Source organism: Fopius arisanus, unplaced genomic scaffold (assembly GCF_000806365.1).
Source record: "Fopius arisanus strain USDA-PBARC FA_bdor unplaced genomic scaffold, ASM80636v1 scaffold00007, whole genome shotgun sequence".
In the NCBI taxonomy this organism is placed as follows: Eukaryota; Metazoa; Arthropoda; class Insecta; order Hymenoptera; family Braconidae; genus Fopius; species Fopius arisanus.
In genome coordinates this window covers 1192127-1213576 of record NW_011887746.1, presented here as the reverse complement: position 1 = coordinate 1213576, position 21450 = coordinate 1192127, and the positions used below count along the sequence as shown (strand labels likewise).

The window sequence follows — 21450 nt, the reverse complement described above, 5'->3', positions numbered from 1 at the left end:
TTATTATTATGAATTATTTATTCATTTACTTTAAACTCTAGAGTGTCCATATGTCCATATGCGTGAGATGAATGAATATATTTTGGTTAGAGCAAATTTTTTCTTATTGTAAATTCCATTCTCCCACTATTTTTCCCTTGCGGACATTGAGTTAATGAATTACATGACTACAATAACTAATTAATTTACTCACATCGTGGGCATTGTTCAGGTACTGAAGTTATTCCGTACAATTTCCCACTGCCACCAGGAGGAATGGGCAGTGACTTCAACCTCTCGCTTGTGTGTTTCGATATCGCTTCGATTTTGTGTCTGCCGTAAATTCAATTCAAAGTGAAAAGTCACATTTTTTAAAATCATATATAATTATATTTTACAAATTATTCTTACGTCTTCCAGTCTGTCCAGTAATAACTATCAGGGGAAATGGCGAGGCCGAAGGGGTAGGCGAGATCCTTCTCAATCACATTAACTCGTTTGTTGTCGATAGGAGTGCAACCTTGTTAAAAAATGAAAAATAATTGGAATGATGACAGTTTCAAAGCAGAAAATTGAAAACATACTGATTGTGAATGTGCCTGCGTCAGCCCAACACAGTTCGTCGCTGGTCCAGTCTATCGCGAGGGAATTGGGGAGTTTCACCATGTCCCCCTGCAGGAAAACCTCCCTCTGCGTGCCATCCTCATTGGACCATTCGATTTTCGGAGTCATGCGGTTCCAATCCGACCAGAAGATTTTCCCTCTGTATGGGTGCACGGCAATTCCTCGAGGGTTTACCAGACCCTCTGAGATCAGGACCTTTCGTTTTTTCGTTTCTAAACTCGCCACTTCGATCGTGCCTTTCCCCGAATCCGTCCAGAAAAGATTCCGGGACACCCAGTCTATAGAAATTCCCTCGGGACTGCTAACGTTAGATATAAAAGTCTCCACCGACGAGCCGTTGTAGGTCAGGGAAATTATTTTTGCACCTGTCATCAAATGATTTATCATTAAAAATTTTTCATCTTCCAGTTTTTCAAGCATTCTGTAAAAATATGGATACTATTTGTGGAATCAACTCGGGTGATTGTTGACCAGTAAAATCCGTCCATTGATTTTACTGGTCAACAGTATGGAGCAGAATAACATCGACATGTCAATAATTTTTTCAATCAAAATTTCAGTCAAAAATTCCGATCAGAAATATTTACGATTGGAAATTTTTTTTATTTGGCAGCGTTACAGAATATTTAATCCGTATTATTAGTTATATGTTTAACCGTGGAGGATCACAAAATAATCTTTGGAAAGTCATAACTTCCGTGGGAAAAAAGATACAGGGATGAAACAACAACTAGAAAGGTAATCTGAAAGGTAATTTGATAAGCTTCAAAATGGCTCAGCATCTATATTCATAAGCCGGATCAGCCGGCAAAGTGACGGACTGAGAGAGCTGAAAGTGTCACCATTACTGAATCGTATTGCTAACAATTTTTTAAACACGGATGTATCTTCGTTGAGAAAATGAAAAACAATGAAAATCATTCCCGAAAGAAGTGAAGAGTAGAATTAATGAATAAAATTGGATCTCACCAGTGATATCACTAGAGTACGCCTTTCCATTCGGACAATCGATATCAATGGCAATGGCCATCTGCGAGTTAGCCAGGTTGATGGGAGACCCTGGGTAGACTGGAGTCGGGAAGTAGGGGATCCTCAGGTTAGCCATCCCCTGATTAACCAGCAAGAAGTTGGCAGCGTGTTTTGGCTTTGGCTTGCACTCCAATCCATCCCCATGGAAGCCCTCATTGCAGACACAGGCAAAATGTGTTGGAGTTACTGGAGCACATGTGGCATCCCTAGAGCAGTACTCAGGGTTCTGACGACAAGAGGCCTGGGCTCTGCATATAAAACCATCTCCGTAGAATCCCTGAAATCCACAACATCATTACCATCATTCTTCAGTCTGTATTTCCACGATTGATGTAATTGATGATGACTCACTGGTAAACACATGCAGGCATAATTCCCAGACGTCTGATTGTAGCCGCAGACGGCATTGCTTCCGCAATTATTAACGACATTACATCCAATGTGATCTTCAACACACTGATTTATTCCATCACCGTGGAATCCAGTCATACAGACGCACTTGTAACCTTCTCCACTCGTTGTTATGCACTGGGCATTGACGTGACATTGAGAGGGATTGGTGGAGCAATCAGCCACTACACACTGACCGTTCACCATATTAAATCCGGGATTGCAGGTGCATTCGTAACGCGACTTTGAAGGATTGTACGAGCACCTCTCATTCTGGCTGCAGTCGGAATGATCACTGCATGCATCTATTGCCATCAATACTTGTTAATTGAGAAATGATTGATTTGTCACCATTTTTCCCTTATTTCACTGATATTTAAAGAATTCATCTCGGAGTAATTCATCCTCAGACATTTCTTCCGCAAACAAGTCCATACTAAAACCACTTCATCCCAAGATAACATATAATCCAGAATGTGAAAGATATGGATTCATTGGATGCCCCGGGCATTTTGATGGACGAAGTCTTATTCAATACAGTATTACAGAGTCATATTCAATGGATAGTCTATTCAGGCTTTAATGTCCTTGCTTTTTTGAAAATCGCAATTCCATTCACTTTCCTCCCATTTTCTCTCGTTGAAGTTGAAAATGCTATTGTATTGTGAAGTCTAGGATGAGTTATCCGACAAGAATTTACCTAGAACTGTTTGCTCGATCTAAATCGAATATTAATTACTACTTCCAATTTGCTCTAATGACAGCTGTTGGATTACTTGGATTTTTCTAGTAGCAAGAAATGATTAATTATTAATTGTTAAAATAATGCACCGATTGCACTGCACGTGGTTCCATCGCCTTCAAATCCAGGATTGCAGACGCACTTTGCGATGAGTTCGTCAGGTCGGCAGGATGCGTTGGGATCGCAAATGTCAACATCCATACAGGATACATCTATGTACAGATTTAGTCAAGCCGGGTTTAATGAGGACGTACCTTGCACGATATCTCTTCAGGAAAGCGATTGACGCTGTATTAGAATGAGGATGCAGACGTACCTGCTTTTACGCACTCAATGCCATCGCCTTCGTAGCCCTCGTTGCATTGGCACTCGTAATCCTCTGTACTCGAGATGAAAATGCATTGCGCGTACGGATGGCACGTGTTCACCACGTTGCAAGATACTATAAGCCGATGCAGTTGTTTAAAAAAATTATTAAATGGAATTAAATGATTTCTAAGTACTGTGGCTTGTGATAAGAAATAGGAAAACATGAGGTAGCAATTACTATGAATTTTTAATTGTTAAGCAATGCCTGGGGTTTATGGTTTTTTAAATTTGGTAATGATTTATTGATAATTATTTTGCAGATTCGCACCAGGGATTTTTTATGATTCCCAGCTAGAATGACTATGATATCTCGAAAAAATTGATGACAATGCAAATAAACAGGCAGTCAAACTAATTGGCTAGTTTTTGCCCACTGTAAGGCAGTCTTGGGCAGATCTCTTAGTTGATAATGGTTGAGTGATTTGTATTCATTTAATCTAAATTAAATCGAATAGGTAGTACACCACACATTGTGTTCAGTTAGTGATTGCTGATGGTGAGATGAGGTGCTCAGGCGTTATAATGGAGACTGAGAAATCTTTTGAAAATTGTCCAAATCATTCATATCTTTGTCTCCATTTTCTTTAAGTGTAACGATAGGTTGCCATGACGGTTAATCCATGCCGAATTAAATAGTTGTAAAATGTGAACACGACCAAGTGAGTGTTGTGGAAAGTCTGACCTGTGGCTAGAGTTAAATAGCTGGTGAAAATCTACAAAATAACCGTGAAAAGCCCAAAAAATCATGCATACGTTGGGCTCCAGTGGGACCCATGGTGTCGTGCTTGTATCCAGGCTGAGGTACACAAATATCATCCTTTCCCTCGTAGTCATAGCCCCAGGGACAAAAACAACTATCCTGATAGCATTCCGGTTGAGGTTGTGCTGATACTAAAATACATTCTTTATCCTCAAATGACTTTGAGAGAATTTTAATGTTCATTCCAAGCAAGAGTGTGCAGCCTCATGCAATGAAACAGTCGAGTACTCACGATCTCGGTGGGGACCACTAGTACTGGTCCCCAGGTTCTGACGTTGTGACCTGACGCAGGTGCTGTCTCGCAGCTCCCAATCAGGGGGACACCAACAAATTCCATTTGCACAATTTGGCTCTGGAGTTTCCTCCGCATAACAGTTGTATCCGTCACCTTCACAACGAATAAGTTCTTACTCGCTATTTACGTTTGGTTGAATTTAAAGTTATAGGGTGGCGGGATAATTTCAATTCTCAACTTTACCGACGAATCCTGGCAGGCAGAGGCACACGTGCGACTGCTTCTGGTGGTCGTAGGTACACTCGCCTTGGGGGGAGCAGTTGTTTGCCAAGTTGCAGGGATCTAGATTATTGAAACTGAATTTTTAATAACGCCGAACTCAAATTACATTTATCTTCATTTTGCTTTGACGATTGACTGAAATTATATATTAAATATTTCTCGATTTTTATTCTCAATCCTAAGTGGTTTTACCTTCTGACTGTGGCAGCGGTAAGTATCAAATATTCCCCGGTTTATATAACCGTAATTATTCAAATAAAAGGGAAATTCTTATTGTGAATTATATGAATAATGAAATAATTATTAGTGAATTATTCATGTGGGGCGATATAGAATTCTCCGTGGCTGGGAAATACGGGATTTAGTGATAGTTTTTCGATTTCAAAATTCTTCTTGTAAGAGAAAATGATTAGAACTTCATTTTTATCACGTTCCCATTAATAAAAATTAGTTAACTAGTTTATTTAGTTCAGAAGAAAAAATCGTATAAAAGTTCATTCGAATCGTGAACGTTAAATATGTAATTTCAATGGATAAAATTAAAAAATATTCTTCGAACTTTCAACAATGCTGAATTGAAATTACATTTATCACCACTTTTCGTTGAATATTGAGTAGAATTATAATTTCTGGGTTCATATAATGGTAATTATTCAAATCATATTGAACTTATTCGAAAGAATCAATTATTATGAAAAGAAATTACATGAATTAGTAAGAACATATAATAAACTTGAATTATTTATATGGAAAGATGAGTAATTTTGCCACGCCGAAACAATAAGGGATTTATTGATGGTTTAAATTAAAAAATTCCTCTTTTGGAAGAAAATAATAGAAAATTTTGACTCATTTTTATTTTCATTAAGCTATCATAAATAAAGATTAATTAATTACGTCTTTAGAACAAGCAATTCACGTGAGAATAATTTTTTATTGTAAACATTAATTATGCTATGTCAATGGATAAAATTATTAATCAATGCGAATGATATGAATTCGTAAAATTGTGTCGTTGATTTGAATGATTTGTGTGAGAAATTCAATATTTCTGTAGTGGGGAAATAAGAAATTTATCAATCACTTACCCTCAGCTGGGAAACACCCCTGATCGCTCTTGACGAATCCTGGAACGCATGAGCAGATTGGCTGGTCATTTATCAACCTGCACTCCTCGTATTCCCCACAGCGGGTGTCTTCGCAGCTACCGAGCCCTTGGAAAGGAAAATAACCATTGTAACTTCAATTGATATTTTACCGAATGTCGCACCCTTACTTTCGCAGATCCTTCCGTCCCCGGTAAATCCTGGCCTGCACTGGCAGGTATGACCCCCTTCGTTATTAATGCACTGAGCTTCAGTAGAGCAGAGATGATATCCAGCCGTACATTCGTTGATATCAACACAACTCGCCGATCCGTCCTCTTCATATAGTTGTTGATAACTGGAGAAAAAAATAACGTGAGGGTTGATCTTCTTTATCAGGGGTGTGTCAATTTCCCGGCAATTTTCAAGATGTCAAGAAATCCTCAGTTAACTCTTTATTTTAAAATTCCTCTTTAGAAAAAAATTATTTTATGTTCATTTTTGATTCCATCAATTTTCCATCAATGAAAATTAATTAAATAGTTTAATTATAAAAACAAAGAATTTGGGCGAAAATAATTTTCAATCGTTAATATTAAATATATAATTTTAATTGATGAAATAAAATGATTGATAAAATTCCGTAATGTGTATCCCTCCAGCAGGGATTGGCAACTAATATTATTTTTTTCCAATATTTCTGTCGATATTGCGCATTTATTTAACATTGAGGTACTTTTATTAAATGATGTAGATTGAAATGTAGATATAAATTCTACATGTGATCTATTTTTATTTCTGTTAAATTGATGATTGGTTGGAAATTTATTATTTATTGCCAGACAGACTATTAGGTCTTTATATGAGTTTAATTTAATTGTTCCATTAACTGTTTACTGATTCAAGTATGTTCACATTATTCAATTATGTTAATATAAGTGTTTGATTTTTCCCATCAAAGATCTCCAGAAATGCTATATACTTTAATTAAAAAACGGATTAATTTCCAGTTAACGAATTATAATTAATAAAATGAAAATTACCCAGTATTACAAATGCATCTGAAATCATCGCCATCAACAACACAGGAGCTGTGCTCTCCGCAGGTTTCTCTTCCCTGGATGCAGGGATCTTCCTCCTCCAAGGGTGTCATTTTGGTATTCATGGCAAATCGAATGATGCCTTCGCGGGCCTCATAGGTCGTAAGTCCACGAGAGAACTTGAGTTTCGTTGTGTTGTCCCCCATCGGCTTCACATGAGTGCAATCCTGGTAGGTGATGGTCTGATCGACGGAGAAGGGGTACTCGGTGGGATTTCCGGTGAGCTGGTACTTCCGGCTGCTGTGGGAGCGAAGGATTCCTCTCCTGTTCGACGTGTAAACCTCCTCGTAATCGCCGAAATCGACCCTCGAGTCGGGGGGGAGTCTTGGCAAAGTGCCCTGGATGTCAGCCTCCATCTTCAACTGGCCGAATACGTCGAGCCCCAGGTAAATACTATTTATCGATATTCTACTTCCACTCGATTCAAACACTAACTCTGCTGTGTGGTTGAATAAACCACCTGTGAAATAGGGAACACGTTCAAAAAACTTGTTAACAGAAAAGTCGTTGGATAAACCTGCCAAAACAACTTGGCGCTTAGTGCTTTGCAGGTAAATAAATTTGATGAAAATAACTTCGTCATAAAACTTCGTGTGAAAATTACTGCAGTAAACCGAGAGAAAAATACTGGAAAAATAACCGAACTTTTACGTAAACGTGGCATGGCCTTGGTTTTTATGGAAAATTACTGGATTTACTGTACAAATTTGTCTTGAAAATTTCTTGAATTTTCAGTACTTTCTTCCCAAAAACAAGGTCATCCCACGACTACGGAATAATTCAATCATTTTCCGAGTATTTTTCTCCGTGTATTTTTAATTTGGTTCGGGAAATTGTGTCTCAATAAAAATTGTGGGGAAAATCCCGGTTAACAAATGTTTTGACGGATGAATTGTTTGAAGTCGACTTTGTGTTTTCATTTCAATTGGATAGTTATTTTGGGACTCATATGAGTTATCTGGTTGATAAATGCGGGTGTGCTTATTCACCATCGGTATTTGTATAAGGTACGGTTATTGACAAAATTTTTGGTTTGTTTCATTTTCGTATAAAAGTGATGATATTTATTTATGAGGTCGGTCCAAAGATATAATTTTTAATCCGTATCTCCATATAAGCTCTGAATGTATGTATATATGTATATGTTACCACACATAATTACCTAATCTTCGTATTGAGCAATTGAAAAACTATACAATGAAATGCTCGTAACAAAAAAGTTACATGAATTATTATTTTAGGATTTTTTTATATTTTTGGGATAATTTTCATTTGCAGTTGTTTCGTTGCAATTTTTTTTCTCATGTTTTTATTTCATTTTACTGAGTTCTGCCGTGAATTGTTTTGGATGAAGATATTTTGACTGGAGATTTGTATCGATGAGTGTTTTTGAACGAGTTTTTTTACTCAATTATTTTTAACCCAAATTTCTTTAACATATTTTTAATAATAATTCGTTTTTCAGATAGGGCGGAGAATAATAAATAAACTCCAAACTATTGAATTGTTTCATGCAGTAACGAATGTTAAACAATGGAATAAATTTAGAATTGGGATTATTGAATTTTATGTTCGATAGAAATGCAATTTAAATGCTGGAAAGTGGATGGGATGATGAAAATCCCTTCTGGGCATGAGGATGCCACATGTGGCATGCAATCAATTGTGTACAGTTGATGGTTTCGTGGAGCCACGCTGTTAGTCAAGTTTCTTAGTGGGAATGGAAAGGTGAAAAGTCAGCTCCTTTCAGAAACTAATCATCGTTACCTGTGAGCTGGTAGCCATTTTTTATCTCTCCCATTGGTTTAGCAAATAGCCACCCAATTACACCACCCAGGGTTCCTAATAATTGAAAGTCCTGGCCTACACTCTCCGGTATACGTGATAGTGCTGTGTAGGTTCGCCCATCCTTCGTCTGCACGTAGCATTGGAGATCCCTCGACGGCAATTCTTGACCGTTTATTCGACCGGAGACTTTGCCAATTACTCGGAGTGGTAAATCTGGAATTTTTACAAAAGTTTCTTCCGTGAATTATTTTGATGAGTTATTATTCAACGACTTTAACTACTGAAGATGTTTCTAATACGGAAAAATATTCACTCAACCGAGTTTTTTTAGAATAATTATAATTTTGATGACTGGACCGATCCTCGTGACCGATCCGATCTATGTGAAAGGGAAATTATTCCTCAGGAGATGTAATAATTGACAAGTAAATATTTTCTCGTATTAAATCAATTTTTTAGATGAGTAGTTTTTTTTAGTTTGAGTTGGTGTTTTTTTTTGGGATGTACCATTTGGCTGACAGGACTTTCCGTTCCCGAAGAATCCTGGCTTGCAACTGCAGCAGTATCCGTACTCGTAGTCAATGCAAGTCGCCTTACTGTGACAGGTTGTAGCACCTGTCATGCAGGTCTGGTCCATCTGTACGTGCGAGTCTGGAAACATTTTGTTAACCACTTGACGCGCAAGTTGCACGTGGGCACGCGTTAGTGTGTCATTTGGAGAATTGAGGGAAAATTAGAGAATTTTGAGCTCTTATGATTTCAATTGATTGGAAAAATAATGAGATTTGTCAGAGTTGTGTGATTTAGCGATTTTCCTGGTTATTTTACGTACTGTCAATATTATTTGGGGTTTTGATGTTTTGACCCTCTGGAATTGGACCCATTTGGAAAATCCATTGGCCCGGTCTGTTGATGTTCGACCATCTAAATAAAAAATGTCGAATTCAACAAAAAAATTATGTTAATAATTCCATATTTAAATGTATGAAAAAAAACAAAAAAATAAAAATTTGGTGATTTTTTCCGTACATGATCGGTCAGGATCACGAGAAAAATGTGTGTTCAAAATATTCGATAAATATTATTGGGAAGATCAAAAAACCGTGAGGTTTTTCAAAAAAGATAGAAGAATGTATAATGAAAATACTTTGAATGTCACGTACTTATCAATATTTTGAATTTGATCGGTTCCCGATCCCTTCAAAGTGTACATTCGGCCTTCACTCATGAATCCAGCCTGGGCTTTGGCATCTGGCAATCCATTTGGATGAGATTCACCCTGAATCCACTGAATACCACCGTTGGGATATAAAAGTTCAACGTACGAATGCGTGCCATTCGATGATATCGCCACTTGATAGGTATTGACCTATTGATCAATGAGAATCGTTTATTTCCATGCATTGATTTATCGGGTGAAATGTGATAAGGCTTACTTTATCGCTCTTCTCGTTGTAATAGCCAACATCGAGCCACGTCGCCAGGAACACGTGAGTTGGTTGAAAATTCTCAGTTTCCTTGAAGGCACTTCTGACCATTCCACCAGCACGAGAGAGAATCTCCGGATCATCTGTCTCACTGTAGTATATTGTACCGGAACCTCTGGTGTCCACATGGGTGTACAGGGGAGCAATCACAGGGTCGTCCAAGGGAAAAGCGATGTTGAAGAATCTCTGCATCGAACGAATGAACGAGAGAACCCCATTTCCGTTTACCTATCGGTTTCAATGAGATCTATATTTATCTCGAATGGAAAGGATTCCACATCAAAACTTGCTCAACTTTTTCTGTAGCTTATGAAATTCTCTACAAAAAATGCCCGTAATATTTCCTTCTAGAAGCACTCATTGCCGAGCTAATTCAGAGTTCTGTATCGGTGTCGATCATGCGAAGGCAAAAACCTCACACCAGTTTACCTATTGGTTTCAGTGGGATTTACATTTATTCCGAATGTAAAAGATCTTACATAAAAACTTGCTGAACTTTTTTTGTAGCTTATAAAATTCTCTTTAAAAAATGGTCATATAATTATCAATTAGTATCGATTATATGAACGATAGTTTCATTCCGGTTTACCGATCAGTTTCAATAAAATCCTGATTTATCGCCGGGCGAAGGGGCTGTGGAATAAACTTTTATACACCTTTTTTAAAGCATATAAAATTCGATAATAGTATAACAGAACTACTCCCTCTAATTTTCAATTTTCTGAGTTATCAATCAAATTGATAACTATCAAAAACAAAGGAAAGAATAAAATTGCGTCGCACTCCAGGTATACCTGGAGGGAGTAGACCGGTCCGAGTCGACCTTTGGGGGGGGTTTATACCAGTCGCATCCCCGTCGCGAACCCCGGGCTATGCTAAGTGCTGGTAAGGTATGAAACTTTTTAAAAGTACTTCACCACGCCTTGAATTTTTGTAAATACCTCATAACACTGTATAGTTAATTATAAATTAACTACCCTTTGAAGGAGAAGCGAAGTAGGGGTGCCCGTATATCTACATGAGCATCCACCAAAAAAAGGAGATGACTCAAAGAGATTAAATTCATTAATAGCTACTCAGTTCGGACACTGAGGATGTTCACTAACTGCAGGATATACCTCAAATAGAAAATAACTACGGAACTAAAAAAGTTGGAAGTAGATGTAGCTATGTTATACTATTACCTGAAATTCTCTATAAGTAATGTCTTTAATGTTTTTCTCTATAATTGCTTACAACCGAGATAACTGAACGCTCAAGAACAGCTGAAAAAATGAATAAATACCCCAGTTATGAAATTAACAAATCCCATAATTTTCGTCATTATAAAATTAAGAAATTCTCAGCACGTGTCATGACAAACGTACAAATGACGTAACACCACATTTCAATTGGTGACTTCATGACAAAGTGAGTATTCCCGTGAATTGAAGTCATTCACCCACTAAGAAAACTGTGCTAGCAGTCCAGACTAATTCTAATGTACTGTGGGCTGAAAATGCGGCCCTTTGCCCAATCGAAAATTATGTATCATGTGAAATACTTTTTAAATCACTTTAAATTGTCCCGTACTGCATCTTCAAGGCTCACAAAAACAAATATAATAAGAAATCCAGAAAAAATTCAGAAAAAAATATATTTAATAATAACTGGAGGAATCAGCCTGTTAAATGTTGTGTGTTGTTCAGCATTGATTTCTCCATTTGACATCCAATTTTCAACTATGAATGGGGGCATGAATTCACAACGAGTGTTTACATGAATAGATAAAAATCGGGTCGTCTACTACGAGGATATCCAGAATTTGAAAGGCCAATGTCAGTTCAATACATTTGGGGAGGTCTTTCCGATCGACCCGAATTGTTCTCCATGCACTGGGGTCAATCATGTGAATGTATTCCCAATTTCTATTCAAAAACGAGGAATTTAAGGTGAGACTGACCTAATCTGATAAGATAAAGTATTTTTAGAGCATTTAAATTATTGTAATTCCTGACGCTCGAGTTTTTCGATTACCCCCTGAAGACGCCTCTAAAAATCTATTCCCATGGATTTATTATTCATTATGTAAACTCATCTGTGGGAATAAACCAAAAAATATTGATACCGTGTGGTAAAATGTGGCAAAATCGCCATGATGCGCTAGACTCGGTGGGTGTAATGGATGACAGTGTTTTAGACCGTTGGCTATCATTTTCTGGGGCTATCAGCCAGGGTCGAGGGTCACAGAGCGTCGATGACACAAAACATACGGTGGTCATCACGTTTGCATGGGCAAACGAGAAAGGAACTTTGAGTGAACATCTCAAGTCTTTTTCTCACTCGACTGACACTTTTTTGACTGGGATTTTTTGAGAATATCGCTGAAATCCAGAGAATAATGAAATTCTTCGTAGAATGGTTTTTTGCAGATCTCACCCCGTTCTTACGACGTCTTGCTGCTTTTGTTAAAAACTCAGAAACTTTGGGTTGAAATTTCCATTTCACGCATCATCGGGGGACTGGGGGTTGAGAATGTCCCTGACGAAAGAATTTTTTAACGATTATGATTGAAGTTCTCCTATTCTCCTCGTCAACGTGAAATGCCCCGACTCATATAACCGAGTATATCCCGGTTTTATGGTGATAAAAGTGTTAACGCAATCGTGTAATCTAGTACAATCATTTTGATGAATAAAACTGACCACTCGGGACAGGACTGAGTAAAGATGATTGGAGTGTAGGCCGTCCTCATCTTTATGAATGTTTTCCCTAGAACGAGACACCGAAAAATGATCCAATTCCCGATTCCCAGGGCTCACCCATTTACCAATAAATATTCATCCGACACTATCGACTTCACAATCTCCGAAGCATTACAATAAACAAAATACCGTTGGAGTAATGCGTCGGAGATATACCATCTCATGACAATAATTCAACTGACTCCACTTCCAGGATGTTTTCGTTTTGTTTGTATATTAGTGGAGGTGATAGTCTGGGGAGATGCCGAGATTCGATAAAATTCATTGAAAATGCCGCGTGATGATAGCGCTCTTGCGGACGTCATTAATGACGGAGAAGAGTTGAACAATTGTAGAAATTTGTTGTGAATGGGCGGCGTGTGACAAGTTTAAACTGCAACCACGCGAGAGTCAATACAAACAATTTCCCTGGATCCCACCGGAAATTCAACGGTAAAAAATAAAATGAGATGTAAATGAAATGACTCTAGATTCGCCATGGATACAGTGAAAGACTTCTCTTCAGCTGATTAAATTTTCTATAAAAATGGTAGTTTGATACTTTCTCCTAAAACTGATAGTTTTTATGATAATCGAGGCTCAACAAAGGTGTAAAATTCCCCTTATCGGACTCTATCGAAATAGCGATTGAAAGCAGTCGTCCTTTCTTCTCGTAAATGCATTGTCAATCGCTGAAGTGCGTCAATTCACCGATGAAATCATTGATCCGTGATTTATTAATATGCCTATGACTTCCGAGAATTATGTCATCAACAATAAATTCCATGCATCTCCTAAGAAAACCATTGTTTTATGAATTGAAGAGGAATATTCAATCGCCATGATTTGCGTGGCTGTTTATTAATTAATCATTTTATTATCATGAAGCAGACGAAAAAGATGAAAATAAAGTCTCGAGGTGGTGATTAATGGATTAGTATGGTACGGAGCTAACGATGATGCATTAAAAGTACTGGAATTGAAGGGAATGACTGTCTGGAATTGTTATCATTCCCATGACACCACGTGCGCACACAAATTAACGTTAATAACTGAATTAATCTCGTGGGAAGATGAATAGTGGTCAACAAACCCCAGAAATAAAGAGGCGTACTCACGAAAATACTGGTGTAGACTTTATCGTAGAAGTTTATCGGTGTTTTAAGTTGAATTTCAGTGGATGTTAACTGGTTGTTCTGATCGGGCTGGAGGGTTTCGGCGCCTCCGCCAGCGTAGGGATAGAGGCCCTCTTTGCTCAGACCATGGGCAAATTGTAAAATGACAAGGATTAGGAGGAATAAAGCCTGTTGGGCCATCCTCGTGGCTTATTCAGTGAAAATAACACTGGTTGGATACAAAACTCGCCTCGAACTGTCTCGGGGAAGAACACTCTTCAGACTGCGATAAATTCGTCGAAGCGGAGACTCTCTGGCAATTGATGCCAGTGGTGGGCACTAGCCCCCACCCCATCTACTCGTTTAATGAAGACTTTGACTTTGGCTTTCGGTAGGACATCATGTGATGGGAGGACATCACATGATTTTTAAGTTAATTCTTCAAGGGGAAAGCCATTTCTATCTCCTCGTCATGTGAATTTAATTTCATTTTCAACCAATTTTTCAGCCACAACCCTCCGTCATCAATCGAGCAGAGAAGAGGATCGTCTCGTCATTATCTCATCATCTGCATGGGCGGTTTTGTATTTCCATTGAGGTGATTTTCATGCGTGATAGGGTGCCCGGAAACATTTCGAAACACGAAATCGAGCCAAACGACTGGAGGTGGCAATTGGTTCATGCTTCCACCAATTGCGCAGTTGTTGAGAATGATTTTCGTCTCGAGATTTTCAGATACTCATTTGCATCGCATGGGCTGAGGGAAGTTCCAATGATCTTCACAATCCTGGGATGCACATTGTAAATTTATCTTTATTACAAGAATTACGTTACTAATTTGTACATATAAAATATAAATATACAATTGGTTTTTACAAAGATGGTCAGAATTATTTAAAAATCTTCATTGCAGACGGAGTATCTGGTATATCACGATTAATTCCGTCTTCTTTTTTTTATTATTTTTGGCAATGCTTCAACGTTTTACATCGACTGGATAACATTATTCAAATGTTCGGAAATTTTTGGTCGAGTCTTATTGTTCAAGCGGTTAATTTAACGGAATTCTCTGAGAAAAATTAATACTTTTTATACATAGTTTTCGCAATAAATGATTTTGAGTAACCAACAATAATTAATAATGCAGACACTTGCCAAATATTCTCAATTTCCATTGTGTTAGAATTGTAATTGCATAGTATTTTAATGAATGAAGGAAATTATTTATCAGACGTTTCTTCAGATTGTTAAATTGACGAGAATATTTTTCGTTATGAATCTAATTTCTGTAAAAAGTATTTCTTTCTCTCGGTGATACGATGGAATTTTTAAAGAATTCTTGTGCATTCGATGGACTAGTGGATTCGTAATAAACTGGAACAAGGAGATTATTAAAATGAATAAAACGAATGATAAAATTTGAATAGTCAATTGGGGGATTAAATGCAGGGAAGATTTATCTACAAATATTTATCGAAGCTGGTAATTTTCTCTACACCTGTTTCTCTCAACATTGCTAACAAATACTTGTTTTCTTGCGATTTAAAATTACAATTACGTTATTCCCTCTCATTACAGAGCGCTACCACGTGCGGTAATTGCGATTTAACGATTAAAGCTACGGTAATATGTTGAATCGTGCGGTATATATCTCTTTCTATTCTTTCCACTGGTTTCAGCTTCTTTAATTACTGGATGAGTTAGATTTGGCAGTTGTGGGGAAGGGGTGGGGGCGGGACGGGGGGTAATAGAACAATTGTTCCCTCTCCTCATTCGTTTCTAGGTCGAATGTGTCGCACAAGAAATGTATATCAGTCTTTGCTGGATAAATTCGATAGTTTTATCAAAGGTTTATAACCCATTACGATTAAATGACGTTTCAATTCGAATTGACTCTGATGGTGGTTTTTTTAAAATGACTTACGTTATTCATTGACTACTTGTGCCTGCTGCATTTATTTTTTTTTTTATTATTCGTCAGTCGGAATTAATTTACCTCATTCAAGTTCATTTATTCTGGAGTAATACTTTGGCAATAGCCGACAGTCTTTCAATTGGATGATTAATGAGGCGATGAATTTAGTCGGCATGATAAGTATTTATTGGTGCTGATTGGGTCGAGGTGATGATATCGAGTTAATGAGGGGCTCAGGGTGATGTTCATCACGATATTCGCTTCTCTGGGTGTCCAGGACGGGAGTCAAAACAGGTCACCAGCAAGAGGTGACTCTTGCAGGCCTCCACTCGCTTCTGGAGGATCGTCGTCTCCGCCTCCAGGGCCTCCAGGAACGACGGGTCCTGCCAATCCATGCTGTCCTCGACGTGCACTAAAAATCAAATATTTCGAAACGATCATAATAATTAAAATAACTAACATATATCAGTATAATTAAAATCATCGTAATAATGATGCCGATTAACGCCGGGAATAACTCATTCTATAAAAAACTGTATTGAATTTTTTTTCGAAAATTATAAAATTCGCGATGAATAATGTAATAAGCTATTTTGCTCTAGTTATGGAGCAACTAGTTATCTATATAATGGGCTTGCAAATAGGTAGGTGTTTTTTTATTTTATGTGAACTTACAGTCATATGTCCATCTATCATCGGGTATCAACAGTCTCTTTTTGGCATTTCTGAGTTCAATTTTAAGTAGACGCTGGCGTAGTCGTAGGTTGTTTATCCTGGACATCGTGCCACGTGGCTCCGAGCGCAGACGAGCGCGCCGATCCAGTATTTCCACGTCCTCGTCTGTGTAAACGAGTATCACGGGCACCTCCAGCTGTTCCTGGTGCACGTACTCTGCCAGCTGTTCCACCGCTGAAACACCCGCACAACGTCGAAGTTAGAACACCCAGTGCGCCACCTGAGGAAAATCATTATTCTTACGGTGGGGGAGTACTCGAAAAACTTGAATTAAAAGTTCTGGTGAATCAAGGGTCGACGTCAGGTGCAATTATCTCATTTATTCCACTTCATTGATTAGAGCTTTACCTTGATGTTCCTGAAGAGCACTGGTCTGCCTCGAGGAGTCACTGGCGATGCTGCTGGTCTCGCTGTCTCTCACAACACTGTCGTAACCCGAACTCTCAGCTCTGTGTCGTGATAGCGTGGCTGGAGAAAGTTTAGCGGCTTTCGGGGTGGAATCTGCCCCTGAATCGTAGCTCTCTCTGCTCAAACCGTACGACGAACCGAGACTCAGAAGTTTCCGCTGCATTCTACCCGAGGACGGTAGAGAGGACGGAATTGATAATTGCAGAGGGACATTCACTGAAAGAAAGTAAGGGCCATTAGCCTCCAATTAAGGTCCTGGAGGGATAAATATCACCACCTAGTTGTTACAGTGATGAGCAATTACGCCGCAGAATGTGGGTGAATGTCATTTTTAGTAACAACAATAAGCAAAACAATACCTACGAAAATAGCTTACGTGAGCGTTAAGTGATAAGTCAATGGGAATTTCATTATGTACAATCATTTTTTATATGATTATAAAGAAACAACTTTCTACCCTGAGTCTCGGTGTTTGATCTATGACTTTTACTTCAATCAAATTTTTCCATCATCTCACCCTGCATTTTGTATATATTGTTGCGTATTTGCTATCTCTGTATCTCACTCCTAGGTTCATGTCGATTTCATCCTATCATTTTATAGCCCTTTTATTTATTTATTACGCCTTATTTTTTTTAATACAGTAGACTCCAGTTACAGTCACATGGATGGGGCTGCAGGGGGAGCGAATCCGAAGAATTCGACTACATGCAACAGCCCCACCACGTGCTCGCTGCGATCATAAACTCAAGTTTTGCATAGCAAATTCCAATACGAGAGAACAGGGTGACCAAACGACGGTTTTTTCTGTAACATCTTATTGATTTTTCCAGAATAGGGGAGATCAGAGAAAATTCTAAATGAAATAACAACTACGTTGTTCGAAAAGTATCAATTCTTCGCGTGATCGACTTCACTCGATTAACTGTGACTGTATAAAATCAAAAAAACCTTTTGATAAAAACCGCCGTCTGGCAACTCTGCGAGAGAAATTTATTTGTCGGCTTTATTTGGCCTCGAATTCAATTCCTCATCGGAGGATGAAATTGTTTACAATGGACCGTTTACATCTTGGAGCCCGGAGGTAGTAAAATAGGGGAAGCAAAAGATACGCGAAAAAAGAAGGTGAGGAGAGGTGCGACTATGACGGGATTATAGATTCCATAAATCCTTTCATTCTATAATATTTACCTCAGGAAACTGAAAATTATTTTTTGAAAATTTCAGATTTAGCCCCAGGACTTTATCTAGATGTTTGGAAATGTAAAGTGATTTTTTACCAAAACGAAGTTTTCCATCAACCAATTGCCGATTTCTATTCATCGATGTATATTCCCTCCATAGATGATTTTAAAATACTCAAAATCGCTAGGAAGACAAAGATGAAGAAAAAAACACTATTGGCCACAGGAAATGATCTAGACTTTTGGAGGAGGAAAGTGGTTTTTTTTTCTAATTGAATTTTTCCAGCAGCCAACAGTTTATTTCACATATATTGGTCTTGTAGATAATCCAGTCTTTCAACTCAAAGTTGCGAAAAAAAAGAAAAATTATATTACTCGCCTCAGGGCTTGATCTATTTGTTTCAGGTGAGAAAAGTAAGTTTTTTTCAAAATTCAATTTTTTTTAGCAACAAACGGCCGATTCCGTATATGTTTACCTCGTAGATAACTTTGAAACACTCCGACGACTCAAAAAGTAAAAACAAAGATAATGAATGCTAGCCTGTGAAAATTCTCACCTGGAACTTTCGTTTCCTCTTCAATATCCGACTTTCCAGTGACAGTTCTCTCGGATCTTTCAGCAGTGGTGAATAATTTTTTAGCCTCAATGTACTCCTCCTCAGGATCAGAGCCGGAAGCTCCGTTTCCGGGTATCCTCTCGATCTCCTCTTTTAAATTCGGATTGGACGCACCGTCTGGGTGTCGGAGACTAGAAATATTGCACTCTCCTAATTTTCCGCAGAACCTCCTGGGGCTCGCCAAGTGCGCTACACTACTGGGATACCAGTAGGAAGCTGTTGCTGGACGAGACATGCTCTGGCGACAATTATCACAGATCTTCTCCTGCTCGGCTTTGCTGACTATGTAGGCTGGCTCGCTGTAGATGCTGCCGTGGTTGCTCGCGTTGTCATTGAACAGGACGTCGGACAGTGACAGCGATTGACAGCGCGAGGGTGGGCGGAAGACATTTGCTAATTCAAAAAAAATCATTAATTCACTTGCCATTTTCTCTCTTATTAAGCAGGAAGATTATCAATGATTTTTTATGTATTTGTATACAATGTCAATGATTAATAATGTCAATCCTCACTCATTATCTCTCCCAGTACTTATGTGAAATAATGATAAAGTTCTAATTCTCATTTGCGATAACACTTGTAATAATTATTGCGTAATGTTGTCTTTTAATTTAATTTATGCATTATAATTGCTAAAGTTGACTGATCATGTTTGATATAATGCACTGAGAGAAATATTCAAAAATCTAATCGAATAAAAAATAACGGCAGATTTCATGTGAAATTTTATTGATGTAATTTTGAGAAAAAGTTTATTTTAGTATTTACACATCTGATTTGATCTCATTTCAGACTTCTTTGACCATATTTGTAAAGTATAAAGTATAAACCAGCTGTAACGAAACGAAATATCAGATTACCAATTTATTTATCTATTATCCTTACGATTTCTAATATTAAATATTAGCTACTAATTTGATATTTAACTCAGTGCTACTTGATACCGATTCTAGGGTTTTCAAAAGTCTTTCCCGAAATATTTCACGAAAGATGGGAAAATGAAAAAGACTACTTACAGGTGCCATCTCTGACACTGACAGCTGACGAGTTTTCCCTCTGATAAGTAACAGAATTCGACACATTAGCCAAAGCTAATTTGCTCTGATAAAGCTCATGAAGTCTCGCCAACTGATCAAATTTATGCCTTGTTTCCTGCTCAAGGAAATCCTCATGGTCGAAATACGGTCTGGGTAGTACCCCCATTCCACAAACGCCCTGTTGAAACTGTGGCTTGTATCTCTCACTGTCCGACATAACAGACATTGAATCGGTAAACGTCGATACAATAGTGAGATTCTCCTGACTGAGTATCCTCAATGGATGTTCCTCCTGATCGCTCTCAGGCAATGGATTTTCCCCCATGCAAAACGCGATATCCTCCTCAGTGACTTGTAGACAGGAATCCTGCATGGGTACAGGCTCGAGGTCTTCCACCTCAACAATCTCCAAGATCTCATCCTCAGAGGACAAAGAGTGCCTCGATGGTATCAAGTCCTTATGAGATAAGTTAAGACTCTCCATAGAAACTTCCCGGCTAACTCCATTGCTAAGTGGTTCAATCAATGGTAAAGGAGGAGGGACAACGATCTCCTCATCATCATCCTCATCCTCCTGCTGCTCTACCCGCCCCTTAACACTCTCCTCAACCCCGGGAGTGAGATCGAGTCCAGAATCATCATTGGACCTTCCATTTCCCACATTCAACTTAACCCCGAGTTTCTCAGAGCATTCCTCCAGATCAGTCCTCAAGCTGTCACTCCCAACCGTCGACAGAGAGGTATCATCCTCCCCATCCTCGAACCCCCTGAATCCCCCAATCTCCTTAAAAATCCCAGACTTATCCTTCGTCGACGTTGAGGCCGCATGCTTTGCCCTCTGAATCTGGGACGACTGATTCTCTACCCACTTCCTGATCATGATCTTCTTATGATTGTCCATAAAACCATAACCCCCATGTTGAGAGTTCAACGCCGGCAATGTCGATGTCAACTGCATGGGTCCATCAATCCACGTCTCTCGTTTGTGATGTGCATCTTTGAGCAGATGCCTCGCCTCAGCTACTTTGGATTTCGATATCCTGGGCCCATCGATCCACTGCTCGTCAGAGGCCCCTGTACCTCCTGCCTTCGTCGGCGAGTCAATCCCCTTGACCGTCGTCGGCACCTTCGTCGAGGATATCTTTCTCGCAGGACTTGCTTTAGGCGTCGCCGAATGCGCAGGCGATGTTTGCTTCGACGCCGTCTGCGTCAGGCTCTTCACAGCCTTGACTTTGTGCGCTGGACTGCGCTCCTCTGAAATTTTACTCGGTCTCTCCACCCCCGATCCTCTCAGGGCTCGTCCCATTGCGCAACGATTGTCACCGGAATTCAAACTAGGTAAGTACACGGGCGGATGCTCACCGTCTGTCGCATCGTCTGCACCTGGACCCACGTAAATCACAGTGTCCGCTGATAAATCACTTGACGACGGATCGCATTCACTCGTTTGTCGTGCTGCCTCCTCCCCTGAACTACCACCACTACCTGCACCTTGAGCACCTCCACTCACGAATTTGATCTTTCGCCGACGCATTCGGTGGATTCGCGAGGCTAATTGAACTGTCGTCAGGGTCTCGGTATAGTGCTGGGCATTTGGTGAAACGTGGGCTATCATCGCTGCATGACAGGTTAACGAACCCAGGCACTCCTTCAGGAGTTGTGTCAATTTGTGCTCTTTGTAGGGCAAGTGCTTCTGACCATTGAAGATTGCGAGTAAAATATTACCGAGACCCGACAGTGGAATACCCCCTGCGGACTTACCTCGGTCTGAGTTGCCCAGGTCCATTAGATGGAGTCTACTTCGACCACCCGCAACTGCAATTTTTTTAGGATCTCTTTTAACGAG

The 21450-nt window shown here is 39.0% G+C and overlaps 2 protein-coding genes across 5 annotated transcripts in view; both read right to left on the bottom strand.

Annotated features, from left to right (window-relative positions):
* Ndg (Nidogen) overlaps positions 1-13997 on the bottom strand; it is a 15224-nt gene extending 1227 nt beyond the window's left edge. The window contains exons 1-19 of one of the 4 annotated variants that reach the window (XM_011316532.1): positions 13712-13997; positions 9820-10098; positions 9547-9752; positions 9216-9307; positions 8891-9055; positions 8363-8596; positions 6539-7055; positions 5687-5853; positions 5499-5624; positions 4372-4470; positions 4126-4281; positions 3887-4024; positions 3081-3206; positions 2854-2976; positions 1984-2327; positions 1573-1909; positions 564-968; positions 391-499; positions 194-312 (exon numbers count right to left, since the gene is read on the bottom strand). In XM_011316532.1, the coding sequence (XP_011314834.1) occupies positions 194-312; positions 391-499; positions 564-968; positions 1573-1909; positions 1984-2327; positions 2854-2976; positions 3081-3206; positions 3887-4024; positions 4126-4281; positions 4372-4470; positions 5499-5624; positions 5687-5853; positions 6539-7055; positions 8363-8596; positions 8891-9055; positions 9216-9307; positions 9547-9752; positions 9820-10098; positions 13712-13909 (3940 nt within the window). In that variant the 5' untranslated portion in view covers positions 13910-13997. The remainder of the gene's footprint in view (positions 1-193; positions 313-390; positions 500-563; positions 969-1572; positions 1910-1983; positions 2328-2853; positions 2977-3080; positions 3207-3886; positions 4025-4125; positions 4282-4371; positions 4471-5498; positions 5625-5686; positions 5854-6538; positions 7056-8362; positions 8597-8890; positions 9056-9215; positions 9308-9546; positions 9753-9819; positions 10099-13711) is intronic. The other 3 variants (XM_011316533.1, XM_011316534.1, XM_011316535.1) reach the window with 3 other exon arrangements.
* Positions 13998-14542: 545 nt separating this feature from the next.
* The window catches only part of LOC105273852 (kinesin-like protein CG14535), a gene marked incomplete at its 5' end in the record, with an annotated part of 151135 nt that continues 144227 nt past the window's right edge, over positions 14543-21450 (bottom strand). Inside the window, 5 exon segments of the mRNA XM_011316529.1 lie at positions 14543-16035; positions 16299-16532; positions 16707-16982; positions 18508-18960; positions 19584-21419. Of these exon segments, the coding sequence (XP_011314831.1) occupies positions 15872-16035; positions 16299-16532; positions 16707-16982; positions 18508-18960; positions 19584-21419 (2963 nt within the window). The 3' untranslated portion in view covers positions 14543-15871.